At 51.0% G+C, this 18769-nt stretch overlaps 1 protein-coding gene across 1 annotated transcript in view; it reads right to left on the bottom strand.

Annotated features, from left to right (window-relative positions):
- Positions 1-786: 786 nt before the first annotated feature.
- LOC140457144 (neutral alpha-glucosidase AB-like) overlaps positions 787-18769 on the bottom strand; it is a 36300-nt gene continuing 18317 nt past the window's right edge. Inside the window, 14 exon segments of the mRNA XM_072551180.1 lie at positions 787-964; positions 967-1077; positions 1080-1142; positions 1859-1960; positions 3242-3338; positions 5371-5514; positions 6760-6839; positions 8980-9106; positions 9210-9445; positions 10844-10997; positions 11920-12100; positions 13975-14071; positions 15777-15876; positions 17299-17380. Of these exon segments, the coding sequence (XP_072407281.1) occupies positions 846-964; positions 967-1077; positions 1080-1142; positions 1859-1960; positions 3242-3338; positions 5371-5514; positions 6760-6839; positions 8980-9106; positions 9210-9445; positions 10844-10997; positions 11920-12100; positions 13975-14071; positions 15777-15876; positions 17299-17380 (1693 nt within the window). The 3' untranslated portion in view covers positions 787-845.

Here is an 18769-nt window from a genome sequence, read left to right as displayed (position 1 = left end):
ACGGTGCCACTTACCGAGCATGTACTGGTCATCAAGGTGAAAGGTGTTCACATCATCAGGGAAGTGGAGCCACATTGCTCTGAGAAATGGGATAGAAAAAGGCCAGGATCACCCACTGAGGGACAGATACACACCCACCCACCCCACCCACCCACACACACACCACACACACACAGACAGAGAACACACACCAGCACCCAGCCACATTGCTGACTGTAATCAGCACTAACTCAGAAGACAGTACAGCCAGGCACAAACACGTTACCATGGGGAAAACACGGCAGCCCGTGTGTGCACAGTGGGATCCCACAGACTGACCCAAACACAGATGAACTGAATTGTAAAGATAAATCCTGGCCAAAACACCTGGAGACTGTTTTACAAAGGTGGGATCGTTCCCACCCAACCTGGGAGATAGCGCCTGGTCCTTGTTTGGGTTTCTCGGGGCTGACTGTGAATCCTGGAGTTTCATTTTCTTAGTAAGGCCAGGATCCCACTTTGCTCAGTTTTAAAAGAGAAACTTTCATGGTCCTGAACCAGATCATGACACAGGGTAGCGATCCTGCCTGACCAGGATAATAAAGCTGTCGATGGGACCTAGGGTCAGAACACAGCTGGGCCCCCAGGTGACATGGCCTTGCTGTTGGTGTTTGGAGGGGTTAACTTTGTAAAAGAACAAGACTTTCCACCAAGCCCACATGACCCTCACCCAGCGCTGACTCATGGTCAGGCCATCACTCCCATCACAGCAGCAACTATGGAGGGCTGACAGTACACTGGACTCTGAGGGAGCACATTACTCAGACAGACAGCGAGGAATCCACGGACTGGCCCAGGAGAGGACCTTAGTTAGGTTGTGCCACAGCCACGGGGCAGAGAGAGGGGCAAAGTGAAGTTACCCTCATGACGGGCTCTCCTGTACGGTAAGCACGGTAAAACAGCGTTGTACAGAACGGGAGCAGGCGTAGCGCTCTCGAATAGCCGTACGGATCAGCAGCTTGTTGTCATCTCCAAACAGCCAGGGCTCCCTCCTCGGGGTGTCCAGGTGAGCATGGGCTCTGAAGAAAGGCTGGTAGGCCCAGCTTGGTACCAGCGCACCAACAGCTCAGGGCTGGGTGTTTGAAGAAACCACCCGACATCGGCTGTAACACAGGGAGGGAGGGGGGGGGGAGGAGGGAAAGAGAGACGGGGGGGGGGGGGGGGGGGAGCGGGGAGGGAAAGAGAGATGGGGGAGGAGGGAAAGAGAGACGGGGGGAGGGAGAGAGAGAGAGAGAGAGAGAGAGAGAGAGAGAGAGAGAGAGAGAGGAGTGAGAGAGAGAGAGAGAGAGAGAGAGAGAGAGAGAGAGAGAGAGAGAGAGAGAGAGAAAGAAAAGAAACATCAGACCCAGCATTAGGGCAGGAGGTCCCACACCCCCTACCTCATGGGGACAGGATCCAATACTCCCTGAACCCACCCTCTCCCCCCCCCCCCACCCCCGACAGAAAGGAGGCCCGCCCACCCTCAGAATTAGAGTGTTTGTAAATCTGAACCAGTCCTTTCGGCCCATTGGCTGTGTCTCTGTTCCACCAGAGGCCTCCCTCCCTCCCTCGACACCCTCGCCCTCCATGTGTTCCTCCAGCTTCCTGCTCCAATGGGTCAGCAGTGAAGCAGGAAGTGTAGTGTTTGAACTGAATCTCTCTCTCCCTCCCCTTTACTCTGTTCATCTCCAAAAGGACCTGCCCAGTGCAGCAGTCGCTACCCAGTCACAGGTTCAGACTGAACTTCCAACTCCAGGCCTCGCGTGAAGGTAAATGTATAAAATATTCAGAGCCCTGACCCAGTGACCACTACTCCAAACCACAACAGAAAGACACTAACCTCCACAGAAGGAGATACCAGCCAGTGCCAGGGATAAGCACATTGGCACTGACACCTTCAGGTGGTCCCACTCAGCAGAGTTATCCCCCGTCCACACTGCCCCTAGAGACAAATCAGCGGCGAGATATCACAACTTGGAAATGAAACCCCATACACCAGAACACAGCACATCGCAGGAGACAGGGAAAACACGGAGCAGGACTGGGAACAAAACTATGATTCACTTTTCTTTCCCCAGAATAAAACATAACATGCAACCCTCCAAATATCAGCACCGTGTTCCAGTATCACTCTGATTAGACATACTCTCACTCCTCTCTCTCTCACTCACACTCTCTTCACCCTCCAAATAACAGTACCATGTTCCAGCATCACTCTGATTAGACACACTCTCACTCCTCTCTCTCTCACTCCTCTCTCTTCACCCTCCAAAGATGCTGGAGGATTTGGGGATCAAGGAGGGTGGGCTGCCACTAAGAGATTGGAGGTTACATCCAGCACACTGCCTTTCCTGTACGCCTACATTATTCCCAAACACAACACTGCAGACAGCATTGGCTGAAAGATTATCCCTCCTGTAAGACTAACTTTTTTAAAATTCAGACGGTGGTTTGTGTGTGGAATGAACTTCCAGAGGAAGTGGTGGGTGTGAATACAGTTACGACAATTAAACGACATGACTGGGAAAGGGTTGGAGAGATATGGGCCAGGAGCAGGCAGCTGGGACTAGTTTAGTTTGGGGTTAGAGTCAGCACAGACTAGTTGGGCTGTAGGGTCTGTGTCCGTGGTGTATGACTCTATGCCTTCAGTAACCAGGTGAGAAACAGGCCATTCAGCCATTGGCTGATATCCCTGCTGTTTAGGAGCATCCCCCGCCCTCCCGACCATCTCAGTCCTCACCCTGACCCCAATTTCCTTCTCCCCCATCAGTTTATCCAGTTTCCTGCCTTAAACATAATCCTCATGACTCCCCTTGAGCCTTCCCTGCAGGACTTAGTTCCACATTTTTCCCATTCTCTGGTGGGGGGTCGGGAATCTTTCTCCCAAAGTCCCCACTGGATTTATTTGGGAATGTCAGATATTGATAGGGATTCCCACCTAAACTATCCTCCCACATGGTACATTCCAGAGCCCCATCATCCCCCAGGGTATAAAGGTTTCTCCTCAGATCCCCTCTGAACCATCTGCCTTTCACTTTAAAAGTGTGCTCGCTTGATCGTGGCTTTGTCTATCCCTTCGGCAGGGCAGGGGGCAGGGGGCAAGGCAGAACCTCTGTATCTGCGCAACAATGTTGTGGCTATATGTACTCAGTGCACTCTAAATCTAACCAAGGTACACGAAGGCTTTAATGAACTGGGGGAAGGGGGAGGGGGAAGAACTCACCGTAACGTTGGGAGCCAGCAAAGAAACCCCTGGTGAGGACAAAGGGCCTCTCTGTCCCGCCAGACCGCTGGATCTGACCGTCTGACGTGGCCATTTGCTGCAAAGTAAGCAGAGGTAGAAGAACATTGGAGTTTTTTTATTGAAGAGGTGACAAAGAAGATTGGTGAAGGCAGAGCAGTAGATGCTGTCTCGATGGACTTCAGTCAAGCGTTTGACAAGATTCCACCTGATCGACTGGTTAGTAAGGTTCGATCACTTGGGATCCAGCAAGAGCTAGCCATCTGGATAGAAATTTGGCTTGAAGGTAGGAGACAGAGGATGGTGGTGCAGGGATGGTTTTTGGAGTGGAGGCTGGTTACCATTGGTGCTGGGTCTCCTGGTTTTTGTCATTCAAGTAAACAAGTTGGATGAGAATTTGGATGTGTAGTGGACAGTGAAGAAGGTTACCTCAGATTACAATGGGGATCTTGATCAGATGGGTCAATGGGGCAAGGAGTGGCAGATGGAGTTTAATTCAGATAAATGTGAGGTGCTGCATTTTGGAAAGGCAAATCAGAGCAGGATTTATACACTTAATGGTAAGGTCCTGGGGAGTGTTACTAAACAAAGAGACCTTGGAGTGCAGATGCACAGCTCCTTGAAAGTGGAGTCACAGGTAAACAGGATAGTGATTTGGCACACTTGTCTTCTCTGGTCAGAACACTGAGTACAGGAGTTGGGAGGTCATATTGCGGTTGTACAGGTTATTGGTTAGACTACTGTTGGAATAGTGTGTTCAGTTCGGGTCTCCCTGTTATGGGAAAGTTGTTGTTAAACTGGAAAGGATGGAGAAAAGATTTACAAGGATGTTGCCAGAGTTGGAGGACTTGAGGTATAGAGAGAGAGAGGCCTGAATAGACTGGAGCTGTTTTCCCTGGAGTATCGGAGGCTGAGGGGTGACCTTATAGAGGTTTATAAAATCATGAGAGGCATGGATAGGATAAATAGACAAGACCTTCCTTCTAGGGTGGGGGAATCCTGAACTAGAGGGCATAGGTTTAAGGTGGGATGGATAACTTTTTCATGCAGAGGGTGGTATGTGTATGGAATGAGCTGCCAGAGGAAGTGATGGAGGCTGGTACAATTGCAACATTTAAGGGGCATCTGGATGGGTATATAAATAGGAAGGGTTTGGAGGGATATGGGCCGGGTGCTGACAAATGGGACTAGATTGGGTTGGGATATCTGGTCGGTATGGAGTTGAGCCGAAGGGTCAGTTTCTGTACTGTATGACTAAAGATCACTAATATTAAACAGAAACAACAGATGGTGGTTATTCGGCCCCTCAGACCTATCCCACCATTCATACAGCACTTGCCTGATCTGTACTCACCTCTGTTCGATAACCTTACTAACCTTGGTTCATCAGAAACATATCCACTTCAATCTGAACATTTCCGATAGACCGTGAAGGCCGTGAGGTGGGCCTTTTGTTTGAGGAAGTGCTTCGTGACAGGACCCCTGAGCACTCTGGTCAAATAACAAGATTCTGCCCCATGTTCTGGTCTACCTGTACTCCAGGGAACAAACTGTTAGGATCGATCCGATCAAATCCTTTAAACACCTTGCCTTTAATCTCTTCAATTCTTGGGAATTCTAGTTCAGTCTGTGGAACCTGTCCATGCCAAGTAATCCTATTAGCCCCACTGTCAGTTTAGAGACAGTGTGCTGGTATCTCTCTCTCTCTCTCTCTCTCTCCCCCCCAAGGTGCAGTAAACACAAGGGCACTGTGGTGGTGTTCTCTACGGTCACTATGTTGAAAATGGTGGGTGTGGGGCCAATCCAGCGGGGGCTGTTTTCTCCTGGATGGTGTTGAGCTTCTTGAGTGTTGTTGGAGTTGCCCCCATCCAGGTGCAAGTGGGGAGTATTCCCTCACCCTCCTGCCTTGTAGATGGTGGGACAGGCTTTGGGAGGAGTCAGGAGGGGAGTTACTCACTGCCTCTGACCTGACCTCATGGCCATCGTGTTTATGTGGCGAGCCCAGTTCAGGTTCTGAATAGGTTGAGTATTCCAGATATGTGTACAAGGTGAAAACACACAAGGTGAAATACTAAAGGGTCACCTGCACTGGCTCCCTCTCCACTACTCACCACATACAAAGCATAAAGGTTGTGAACATCTCGGTGTTCAAAGCCACCCATGTGAACAGCGTCCTTGTGCATGGTCACCTCTGGCCCATTGAACACAGAGGGCTCATTCATATCGTTCCACGTGTACAGATTATCCATGGAGCCCTTATCACACAGGGTAGGGATGGGTAGAGAAAACACAGAGTTAGACATCCTCAAAAGGGAACTCCATTCACCGTAGGCATGCAAATACTTTCTTCCACTTGAATCAACTCTGCACAAACGCACACAGAGACACAGGCACACTCGAATTTCTCTGGGGAAAGAGTCTCACAGTTTCATCACCCTTTGAAGAAAGGAATCCTCATTTTCATCTAGTGGTTTTTAATCCAGCTTCCCCCAGTCTGGATCCAGCATCGGAGGGTAATTCACTTTGGTTTGGTTGGATACCTATTCACCAGCAGTCCCAAAGTTGGACTCGGACACCATTCTGTTTTGGAGTGGTGCAGTGAGTATCCTCAGGATTCCTGTTTCCGCAGTGGTGCTAGGGTTGAGCTCCATGGACTGCCTGTGCAGTTTCACAGACCCACATTCCAGCTCACTGTTCCTGAGGCTGGACAGATATTACCATTCAGCTGTCCTTGAGCAGCAGTAGATTGGAGGAATTCTCCCTGGTTTCCCAAAGCCAGAGTCTGTCCCTCAACCAACATATTTAAATTAAAAACAAAATACAGCTATCTGGATCGCAACCACATGACCCTTACTGGGATCTTGCTTTGCGGAAAAAATAACAAAGGCCGTGGGGCGTCCAAAAACAGCCCTGCATTGGCTATGAAGCAACTCTGGGATGGGAGGTACAAACTGTAATTCCTTTCTCTAAAAGGAAATATCTGAGCTGGGATAGATTACAGCCCCCTTACCTTTTACAGCAGTCAGCACTAAGAGGCAAGTCGGGGGGTTACCTATAAAACAAGATGAACCAAGCTTTCCAAAGGGGTGGGTCAGGGTCTCCAATGGGCTTCTGCAAACTCTGAGGCAGCTTTGGGGCGTTGTGGAGCTCTGACTGACTCCCCACTTTCTCTCCAGGCTCTCACTGTGTCACAGCCATCAGTGAGAACCCTTTTCCAGCCTCAGATTTTATTGTAAGGGGACGGTGAATTTGGGCAATACCAAAACTGGATGGAGAATACAGCCATTTTTGGTACAAGGCTGAGCCCAAGAGAACATTTTTGTATACTCGGTCCCTTTGTACATTTCACATCTGGATGTTGGATTTTGTCAGCTGGTTACAGAGGTGCAGATTTTGAAAACTAAACCCAACCCACTCCCCTAGAGTGAAGTTGGAGTGAGAAGGGAGAGTAGCAGCACCCCAGGCTGTAAAAGGTAATGATAGGGAATGTTGTGACTGACCTCATACTGATCGTAAGCAAACATGCTGGCCCACCAAGATCGCATCTCCGGATTGGTGAAGTCAGGATAACCAGCTGAACCTAGGACAGACAAACAAACAAACAAGGATTACACGGCAGGTCTGTACCTCAGACACCCAGCAACTCACCATACCCACAGCATCAACTAACAGCTCACACAGAGTCAGAACACGAGACCTGTGAGCCAGTCACTGAGAGGCGATGGAAGACCAAGAGACAAAGGAGAAGGAGCTCATGAACAAAGAATGCAGAGATCACCTCATACAAGACCACAGCGGGGAAGCAGCAGGTCAGATCACATACAGCAACAGGACTCAGCTAAGGTCCCTCGGCTATCTCAGTGTCCTCTCAGACACGGCCCGGGGGTGGGCCTCTCAGACACGGCCCGGGGGGTGGTCTCTCAGACACGGCCCGGGGGGTGGTCTCTCAGACACGGCCCGGGGGGTGGTCTCTCAGACACGGCCCGGGGGGTGGTCTCTCAGACACGGCCCGGGGGGTGGTCTCTCAGACACGGCCCGGGGGGTGGTCTCTCAGACACGGCCCGGGGGGTGGTCTCTCAGACACGGCCCGGGGGGTGGTCTCTCAGACACGGCCCGGGGGGTGGTCTCTCAGACACGGCCCGGGGGGTGGTCTCTCAGACACGGCCCGGGGGGTGGTCTCTCAGACACGGCCCGGGGGGTGGTCTCTCAGACACGGCCCGGGGGGTGGTCTCTCAGACACGGCCCGGGGGGTGGTCTCTCAGACACGGCCCGGGGGGTGGTCTCTCAGACACGGCCCGGGGGGTGGTCTCTCAGACACGGCCCGGGGGGTGGTCTCTCAGACACGGCCCGGGGGGTGGTCTCTCAGACACGGCCCGGGGGGTGGTCTCTCAGACACGGCCCGGGGGGTGGTCTCTCAGACACGGCCCGGGGGGTGGTCTCTCAGACACGGCCCGGGGGGTGGTCTCTCAGACACGGCCCGGGGGGTGGTCTCTCAGACACGGCCCGGGGGGTGGTCTCTCAGACACGGCCCGGGGGGTGGTCTCTCAGACACGGCCCGGGGGGTGGTCTCTCAGACACGGCCCGGGGGGTGGTCTCTCAGACACGGCCCGGGGGGTGGTCTCTCAGACACGGCCCGGGGGGTGGTCTCTCAGACACGGCCCGGGGGGTGGTCTCTCAGACACGGCCCGGGGGGTGGTCTCTCAGACACGGCCCGGGGGGTGGTCTCTCAGACACGGCCCGGGGGGTGGTCTCTCAGACACGGCCGGGTGTAATCCAGATGTGGAACAATCTGCGGCACAACTTCCACTGCACCAAACCTGACCCAACAAAACCCGGTCCACCTGCGCACCCGAGACTCCCATCACTGCATTTACTGACAGACTATCAACTACCCTTCCTGTGCACAAACCCTTCCACTGTCCCATTGACACTTTCCCAACCCCCGAGCGCCACTCCCCATCTCCGCAACCACCTCCCCATCTGTACAACCCCTTCCCAGTCTCTGTACACCCCCGCCCCATCACTGTAACCTGCCCGGCCCCTCCGCCCCCTCCCAGTCTGTACAACCCCTTCCCAGTCTCTGTACACCCCCTCCCCATCACTGTAACCTGCCCGGCCCCTCCGCCCCCTCCCAGTCTGTACAACCCCTTCCCAGTCTCTGTACACCCCCGCCCCATCACTGTAACCTGCCCGGCCCCTCCGCCCCCTCCCAGTCTGTACAACCCCTTCCCAGTCTCTGTACACCCCCTCCCCATCACTGTAACCTGCCCAGCCCCTCTGTCCTCTCCCCGGCTCCATACACCCCCTCCCCATCTCCTCTCCCAGTCACTGTAATCTGCCCGCCCCCACCCCCTCCACCCCCTCCATTCTCTCCCTCTCAGCCGTATGCCTTTGAGATCCAAGCCCCTCCCTGCTCCTGGCTGGCCTTGCAGACGCCCAGGTACAAAAACCTGGAACTGTTTCCACGATTTATTACCTTCTTTTCAAATCCTCCATTAAAACTCATTCCTCGGTTGTGCGTTTTGTCCTCAAATGATCACAACATCAAATGGAGTGTCATTTCCGCACTTATGAAGCCCGGAGCCATTTTACTACAGACAAGGCACTATGCAAATGCGAGTCACAATTACTGTTGAGGTCCCGATTGCTACACAGACAGAGGAAGCTCGAGAAAGGTCTGGGCTGAGCAGGATGGACGAACAGTTATTGTGAACAATTACCTGGCCAACACCAGCCTTCATAATCATTTCCATCCTTTGTCTTAACGTAGAAGTTACGAGATTGGATGGTGGTGTGAATCTTGTAGCCGCTGTCAATCTTAATGTGGGGGTCCACTATACTGACCATCTGGTGGGGTGACATGGAGTTAGTGATCCACAGACAGTACAGCTTTCCAAAGAACAACCGCTAACCCATTATCCCCCAGCCTTCCTCACTCCCGCTCCCTTACCTTCCGTTTCTTGGCAGCCAGGTTTTGCAGCATCTCCTTGGGATTGGGGAATTTGTTGGGATCCCAAGTGAAGTACCGCTTCCCATCAGTGTGCTCGATGTCCAGCCAGATAACATCATAGGGAATGTCATGCTCATCAAAACCAGCATCTACAGTCTGGACATCTTCATCGTCGTTGTAATTCCAGCGGCACTGGTGGTAGCTGATGGCGAAGAGAGGGGGCAGAGCCTGTGTCCCTGGGACAGGCCAAGAGAGATAGTCACGAGAATTAACAGCACCTTCCAAACCTGCAGCCTCTACAGCCGAGAGGGACAAGGGCAGCAGATACATAGCAATACCAACTCCCTCCAAGTACCCCTCTCCAAGCCATTCACCATCCTGACTTGGAAATCTATCACTTGCTGAAAAATTCTGGAATTCCCGCCCTAACAGCACCGTACCCTATCCCTAGTTAAGGCAGCTGCTGATCCTCACCTTCTCTACGGGGGCTTTCGGGACAGGCCGTTAGTGCTGACCCACATCCCATGAACAAGGTCTTTTAGTTAAATCAGCAGTTAGGCTTGTGTATATCATCCAGCTCAATCAGCTCTCCAATCATGCAGCATAGGAGAAAGCTGTTCAGCCCCTCAGCCCTGTACTAGCTCGTGCAGTCAAGCCACCCAGATTCCAGTTGAACTGAGCTTCCAGTTGCATTAGCTGATATGTAGCGATCAAAATGATGCAGGAGAGAGGGACCTGGGAGGGGTTACAGGGCACTGTACATACACTAACCTCTGGAACCAGTAAGACAGGTTGAAAAGGCTGTTAGAAAACACATCCTAGTTCCCAGGCTTTATAAACAGAAGCATTGTTTGCAAAAGCAATGAACCAGGTGGAGTCCTGTGTGCCAATACTTCAGGAAGGCCATCAAGGGTATGTAAGGAGATTTACTGGGACAGGACCAAGCAAGAGGGACCTCACAGGCATGTGCAGAGAGACTGGAGACACTAGGATTGTTCCCATTGGAGCAGGGACGGTTAAGATGATATTTAAAGGTTGGTTGAGATCGAAAGGTCTTAGAACATTCCAGCACAGTACAGGTCCTTTGGCCCTCGATGTCGTGCTGACCTATGAAACCAATCTGAAGCCCATCTGTCGTACACTGTTCCATTCTCATTCATACACATATCCAATGACCATTTAAATGCCCTTAAGGTTGGCGAGTCGATTACTGTGGCAGGCACTGCTTTCCACGCCCCTACTACTCCCTGAGTAAAGAAACTACCTCTCACATCTGCCCTCTTTCTATCACTTGTTAATGAGCTAATAGGGAGCGTTAAAATGAGCACAGGAATCAGGGCTGGGGAGATGGGAATTCAAGATGTAAATAAAGGTACAAAGAGGACGCGGACACAGGAAACGTTCCATTAGAAGCACCCAAAGAGGAAGGAGTTACATTCTGCTGTGGGAGGCCAGATCAGAGGTGTGGTCAGGAGGGCCATGTTCACACACAAGAACATGCTCGAGGGACACAGACAGTGCCCCTTCCTGTTCCCATGACAGTCACAGACATATCAGTAAGGCATTGTCTGAGCGTCCACCCCAGGATACCAGCAGTAACCCAGTCAAACCCCCACCCACTGTGGCTGACTTACCTGTCAGTGAGGTATACTGTCTGAAGACATCAAATGGAGAAGGGCCCAGGAGCAGGAAAACATCGATGATCCCACTCTCAGAAATCCAGCGCACGTCAGTCTGTGGAATTTCATTCGCCCCCTGAACATAATCCAGCATCTTCCCAAATAGAGTCTGCGGAGGGATTGGGGTCAGTGAGAACCAGAACGACGGAACCACAGACAGTCTTTCATTCACCAGGCAATAGTCTAGGATCTCTCAGATGGGAGGGCGGGGGGGGGGGGGGGGTTTATTCCTTCACATCATGTGGGTGTCACTGGCTGGACCAGCATTTATAGCCCATCCCTAATTGCCCAAAGGGCAGTTCAGTGTCAACCACATTGCTGTGGGTCTGGAGTCACACGTAGGCCAGACCAGGTAAAGATGACAGATCTCCTTCCTGAAAGGACATGAATGAGCCAGGTGGGCTTTCCCGACAATGGACTGTGCTGTCGCAACATCCATTAGAGCCACAATTCCAGACTGTTTTATCGAATTCAAATGCCTCCATTTGCTGTGGTGGGATTTGAACCTGGGTCCCCAGAACATTACTTGGATGTCTGGATTAATAGTCTCGCAATAAAACCAGTAGGCCATTGCCTACCTTAAAAAAAAGGAGGCATGACTTGAGTGCGAGACCAGGCTGGAGGGGCTGAATGGCCTCTGCCTATTCTAGTCTTGCTCCAAAATGGTCTTATACTGAGCATCCATTTGAACCTGGTGGGGGGGCCTTTCTCCTGTTACAGAACCCCTCAGTGATCCTCAATCACATCCATCTGTACACAGACACACAGAATCCAACAACTCTTTACATTCCCCAGGGAGAACGGTCAGAGTAGACAACCTGCTTTTCCCAAAGTCTGAACCCCCTCCAGCATCACCACCTAACTACTTCCCAGTGTCCTTCTGCCATCCTACTCCCTCTGTTCCACACGGAGGACCCACAGACTGTTTGGGGCAGCTCCTTGATGGATGGTGAGTTGGGGGGCTGGGAGAGACGGGGAAGGCTCCCAATTAATAACCGAAGTTCTGGAGGGCGAGGGCCTATGGTACCCACCTTCCCTGCTGTGTTGGAGCTGATGTCTACCCAAGTCTCAGCAGCATTCAGCCAGAAGATGCCCAGAGTCCTGCGGAGATTGTGCGCTAGCAGAAGAGGTACAGCACCATACAGAGCCATGGGGTTAAATATCTCATACTGGAACACATCCAGGTTATACAGACGGTACGGGTCTCCACCACTGAACAGAAGGGAAAGAAATAGTAAATATACACACACTTCAAAACGCCAACCGTTGACTGACCTGTGGGGATCTTCCTAATCTCAGGATGGATCCAGTCAGGGAGAGATAGATAGAAAGGAGAGAAAAAACCTCTCATCCTTGGCAGTGTTCCTTTAAAAGCCAGCCCAGGATTTCACAGCTAATGCAGGACTTGGTTTTGAAGCATGGTGTAAAGACCATGTCGTTTTATTTCCTGTATTTTGGATTTTGGGCGAAGGTGGGGGGTGAAAAGAAAAGACTGTTTAAGAACAAAGGAGTGTGGAATGAATTGCTGTCCTTTTCAAAACAAGGAATTGAGATGTTGCGTGTGATTGGGAGGGGTGGTGTTTGTAGACAGCACCGCACCAGGGAGGGAGGTTTGGCAGGCAACAAGTCACTGGTTGGTTTGTACAACTGTGACCAGTCTGGATGTAAAAGGTCCTCAGCCCAACGACAGCTCTCTGATTGGTTACTGGGCAGATTGGGGCTGCTAACAATTAACAGAGTCCTTCAGACTGCTGGAAGGGTTAGTTGGCTTTCTCCCTCTGTGTAGTATCCAGAAGAAAGCCAGTTATTTCTCCTTCTAACAGTTACTGTAAGCAGTTGCCTTCAAGAAGAACAAAGAGACTTTGTAGTTAGTGTACCAACCTCCCGGTGCCTCCTGAAGAACCTAGAGAAAGGCAGTTGAAAAACAAAGTGTGGGTGAGCAAAAGGAACTTCTCAACAGAGCCTGTGCAATGAGGCTGTGGAACTGTGTTACCTTGGGGTTTTTTGGGGCAGTGGGTAAAGAAACATTATGGAGTCAGAGAGATGTACAGCATGAAAACAGACCCTTCAGTCCGACTCATTCATGCCAACCAGATATCCTAAATTAATCTAGCCCCATTTGCCAGCACCCAGCCCATATCCCTCTAAACCCTTCCTATCCATTTACCATCCAGATGCCTTTTAAATGCTGTAACTGTACCAGCCTCCACCACTTCCTCTGACAGCTCATTCTACACAGGTACCATCCTCCGTGTGAAACAGTTGCCCCTTCGGTCCCTTTTTATATCTTACCCCCCTCTCATCCTAAACCTATGCCCTCAAGTTCTGGACTCCCCCACCTCAGAGAAAAGACCTTGTCTGTTCACCCTATCCATGACTCCCTCATGATTTTATAAACCTCTATAAGGTCACCTCTCAGCCTCCGACGCTCCAGGGATAACAGCCCCAGCCTGTTCAGCCTCTCCCTGTAGCTCAAACCCTCCAGCCCTAGCAACATCCTGGAGAGTCTTTTCTGAACCCTTTCAAGTTTCCCAACATCCTTCCGATAGGAGAGAAACCAGAATTGAACATGTTGTGCTTGTCTACATATGGTCTGGGGTTTAAAACATGGTTTCAACCATCAGAACATGTATTGATAGTTCATAGCTACTCCTTAGTGATTAGAATTTACTTATTTGTTGAGTACTGGACCCTTGTTGGCGTCCTCTGTTAACCAGATTCTCAGTCGGGACTGTCAGGGACTTTGCACCTTGAATTAAATGTTGAACTAATTGTAGTCCTTCTGGGAGTAGTGAGAATCAGCCATTTTGTGAAGTGGATCTGAACGGTGGGTACTGTGATAACGAAGGAAAAAGGCAGCCAATTTAAACACAGCAAGCTTCAATGCACAGCCATAGAAATGACCTCATCACTGGGGAGAACAATCAGTAAAATAAGGAGAATCCCTCAACAACTCCCTGACCCAACCTATACCCTCTACTCAAATGTTCAGACAACAGGCAAAAGCCTCACTGCTGGTTTCCCAGAGTCTGCACAGACAAAGTCTTTAAAAGAACTCTCGGTCAGCCTCAGTGGCTGGCACTTACTCTGTGGTCTTGAGTTTCAGGCTGTCAGCATGCTCAGGAATCCCATAAACATGTTCAAAACCAGGGAGAGAGAAGTCCAGGCCCACAGAGGATGGTCCTGAAGCAGAGATAAGCATGTGTGAATCAACACTGTACACTCAAACCAGACCGAGCTCAGTCCACCCCGACAAACAGTCATCATCGGAGCACCAAACCGGACGCGATTATGTGGAAAATACCTGGCCACTCTCCCGACAGTGCACTGACCCAGGAATATGTTCTCTGGTCTCTGGGCGAATCTTGAGTCTACAGCTTTGGAGTAGAGAGAGTGTGGTGCTGGGAGAGCACAGCAGGTCAGGCAGCATCTGAGGAGCAGGAGAATCGACATTTTGGGCATAATTTCTTCATCAGGATTATGCCTGAAACGTTGATTGTCCTGCTGCTCGGATGCTGCCTGACCTGCTGTGCTCTCCCAGCACCACACTCTCTCTACTCCGATTTCCAACGCCTGCAGACATCACATTTTTCTATAGCTTTGGACACTGGGTTAAGTGTCCCAGCTGCAGTTTTTAAAACCCATTGTGGAGTGTGGGGGTCATTGTCCAGCCCAGCACTTATTGCCCATTCCTAGCTGCCCTCGCAAAGTTGGTGGTGAGCTGCCTTTTCGAACGCTGCAGTCCCTACCACGGGGTGATCCACAATGCCATTAGGGAGGGAATTCCAGGATTCTGACCCAGCCACACTGAAGGAACAGCGACATCTTTCCAAGTCGGGATGGTGAGGAGCTCAAAGGGGAACTTGCAGGGGATGGTGTTCCCATTTATCTGCTGCCCCTTGTCCTTCTGGATGGAAGTGGCCGTGGGTTTGGAAGGTGCTGTCTGAGAATCTTTGGGGAGTTTCTGCAGTGCATCTTGTAGAAGGGGGAAGGTAGATGAATGTAGATGAGAGGGCAATCAAGTGGGCTACATTGTCCTAGACTGTGTCACGTTTGTTGAGTGTTGTTGGAGTGTGTACTCCATTATGCTCATGCCTTGTATATGATGACAGGCTTTGGGGAGTTACTCACTGCAGGATTCCCAGCCTCTGACCTGCCCTTGCAGCCATGTCTTTATGTGGAGTCCAATTGAGTTTCTGGTCAACAATATCCCCCAGGATGTTGATAGTGGGGGATTCAGTGAAGGTAACATCATTAAATGTCAAGGGGCAGTGGTTAGATTGTCTCTTAGTGGAGCCTGGCTTTTGTGTGGCACCAATGTTATTTGCCACATGCCAGCCCAACCCTGGATATTGTCCAGATCTTGCTGCATTTGAACACTTCCGTATCCACTAATGGTGCCCCATTTAGCAGAGTGTTAGAACCACACAACACGATAGAGGGTATTCTCAAGGTGATTGTGGAAATTTGTCTCCACAGGGATTGTGTGGTGCTTACCCTTACCGATCCTCTCATGTTGACAGAGACATCTGCAGCTGACAGATTGGTGAGGGAGTCCATTACCATCAGCTGCAGACCCAGTCTAGCTGTCTAAGTCAATTAGGACCCGACCTAGTACCTCAGACATATCCAGGTCAAGTTACAAACCACCATTCCTGAAGGAAATTGTGCTGGCGTGAACAATGTAGTAAACTCAATCAAGGAATCAATATTTCACTTAACCCACCCCGTGCCCTGGAACCTTAATACAGCTGTATTAAGTGTTTGTACAGCTTACTCCCTGATCACAGAAATGAGCCTGAAGTCAGGGGAGCCCTCACCCCTGCCTGAGTATTGCTCAGTGACCAGGCAGTAATGGGACTGAAGCCTGTTCCCCTGACAACATTACCATTGGGTTTGGAGTCAGTGTGAGTTTTAAACGTTTCCTCCCACATTGCAGACTCGTCCTCTTTCTCTTCACTCTCCTTCTGGGAATCTTTATCTTCAGGCTGATAATGGAATATACAATTATACCAAACATATCAAATTGCTATCAGATCCACACGGTTATTTATACTCTACCCATTCTCATCCCACCCCCACCATATTCCCTTGTCTCTCTTGTGTATCCTGCATTTCCCCCCTCCCCCTTCAAACATACATCGACATTATTCACCTTGACCAGCGCTGTGGGAGTGAGGCCCACCCACTTTGAGTGAGGAAGTTTCTCTGGTATTTCTGATCAGATTCTTACACTGATGGCCCCCGAGACCCAAGCCGAGAGTGTGGTGCTGGAAAAGCACAGCAGGTCAGACAGCAGCTGAGGAGCAGGAAAAGCCCTTAATCAGGAATGAGGCTGTGAGCCGAGGGGGTGGAGAGGTGGCGGAGTGTGAGATAGGTAGATGAAGGTGGGGGCAATGGCAATGGATCAGAGAGAGGAGGGTGGAGTGGATAGGTAGGAAGGAAGGTGGACAAGTAGGATAGATCATAAGGACGGTGTCGAGTTGAAAGGTTGGGCTGGGATAAGGCAGGGATCGGCCCCAGAGATCTAAAAGAGGAACATTCTTGCTGTGTCAGCACATGATCTCTCAGCTCCCAGACACAAGGTAAGGTCAACCTGACAGCTATCTACAAGACCATAACTAGATGGGACAGTGCCTTCACTGACACACCAGGGAATGTGGACAGATGTTGAAGTGCAGAAGTTGAGAATGTCTGGCTCTCACCAGTCAACTGCTACACTGCATGATGAAGGTTTACCTCCTAGACAAAAGCAGACCAGGGCAGGGATGATAGAATCCCTACAGTGCTGACAGAGCCTATTTGGCCCATTGAGACTCACCCTCCTTTACTGATCCCTGTATTTCCCATAGCTAATCCACCTAGCCTGAACAATTTAGTATGACCAATTTAGTATGAAGGACAATTTAGTATGACCAATCCACTCTAACCTGCACACCTTTGGATTGTGGGAGGAAACCCACGCAAACAGGAGGGGAGAGAATGTGCAAACTCCACACAGTCACATGAGGCTGTATTGAACTAGGGTCCCTGGCACTGAGGCAGCAGTGTTAACTGCTGAGTCGCACCCCCCCAACCCCAACCCTGGATCATACTGGATGAAGACAACAGAAAGGCACTAGACTCTTCCAGTATGAAAGGGGTATAGACAGTGTGGAGGGGCTTGGGGGTGAATTCTCCAGAATACCCTGGGTTTCAGTTCCCTGTAAGTAGTAGAGATTGTGTAGGAAGTGCCTGCTTGGGCAGCAGAGGGCATTAGGAGAAGTCATTTCCTGCAAAGCAGAAGGTATGCACAGCTTGTTCTGCACATATTTACCATGGGAACGTGGGCACATGTTTACCAATGCTTAGACACATAGGGGCATGGGCACGCGCGCATGCACACACAGTATCCTGCAGCTGCCACTTACCTTCTCCGGTGTTCCTTCATCAGCAGCCTCATTCTCTCCCTTCACCTCCTGATCCTCCACAGTCTCCTCTTCCTTCTCCTCACTAAAACACAGGAAGGTGAAACGATACAGTCCTGCAGCTTTACACTCACCCTCACATCCCAGTCTCCTCAGATTTCTAGCACAGAGACAGCTTTAACCAGATGGCAGCGGGTGACAAATTCTTGACTGACTAGTGAGTCAGAGAGTGTCAGGGATAGCAGGGTAGGTGGCAATGCAAGGCAGTAACCGGACTGAAAGGCCCTGGAGGGGCTGAGTGGCCTACTCCTAATTTGTATGATATTCGAAACTGTAGGCTCCATGAAAGGAGCTAGTAACGTCCTTTCCTGCATCCCATTCTCTCAAATGGTCGCACAAGCAAAACAGCGAGAGTGAATGGCAGCCTGTACATGCACAGCGACAAAGTCTGAGGTTTTCAGAACCTAACACCACAGGAGGGAAGAGAGAGTGGGCTCAGGATCATGGCTACAGTGCCAGATCATTTTCTGACAATTTACCAAAACCCTCAAGCTGGGCCTTGGCATAGACCTCAGAGAACCCAAGCCCGAGCACTTGGTTCTGAAGTGACAGAGCAGGGAGGGAGACTGAACCTACTGAATCAATGCTGTTCCCATTACATGGGCCAGCCGTATACATTCCAGCCCACATTCATGAGAATCGCTTCAGACCCTGATGAAAAAGACAAAGCAGGTGAGTAAGAAATTTAATCTGAAACTTATCTGAATGGACATTTTAATAATTGTCAAACAGACCAGGTAACAATCCAAATCAATATTCAGCTGGCTTGTATCATCGCTGGTTCATAATTCACAGTCCACAGGCACTTTCAGGCCAACCATTTTGCTAAACTGAGTAAGTAACTAGCAATTCACAGCAAAAGCAAGCAGCACCAGTGAGAAGGAGGTGAGAGGAGTGCAGGTTTGGAATTCAACACTACACCCTGACCATTTAACTCTGCTGCAGTTGAGTGCACTGTGACTCCGAATTCTTGCAGATGTTGCAATGAAGGCAGAATAGATCCACGATGTTCCTACTGCCGTTAGGATGTGCCTGTTGATTGTGTCTCAGAGTAGACACACCCGTGACGAGAAATAAACCTCCTCCGCCAGCGCCAGCTGTCCCGCCCAGCGATACCAAACCACCCATACACCCCCTCCCCCGTCCCCTCCCCACCCCCTCCCCGCCCAGCGATACCAAACCACCCATACACCCCCTCCCCCACCCCCTCCCCCGCCCAGCGATATCAAACCACCCATACACCCCCTCCCCCGTCCCCTCCCCACCCCCTCCCCACCCAGCGATACCAAACCACCCATACACCCCCTCCCCACCCCCTCCCCGCCCAGCGATATCAAACCACCCATACACCCCCTCCCCACCCCCTCCCCGCCCAGCGATACCAAACCACCCATACACCCCCTCCCCCACCCCA

Source organism: Chiloscyllium punctatum, chromosome 31 (assembly GCF_047496795.1).
Source record: "Chiloscyllium punctatum isolate Juve2018m chromosome 31, sChiPun1.3, whole genome shotgun sequence".
NCBI lineage: Eukaryota > Metazoa > Chordata > Chondrichthyes > Orectolobiformes > Hemiscylliidae > Chiloscyllium > Chiloscyllium punctatum.
The sequence above is the reverse complement of the archived record's forward strand: the minus strand, read 5'-3'. Positions and strand labels throughout refer to the sequence as shown.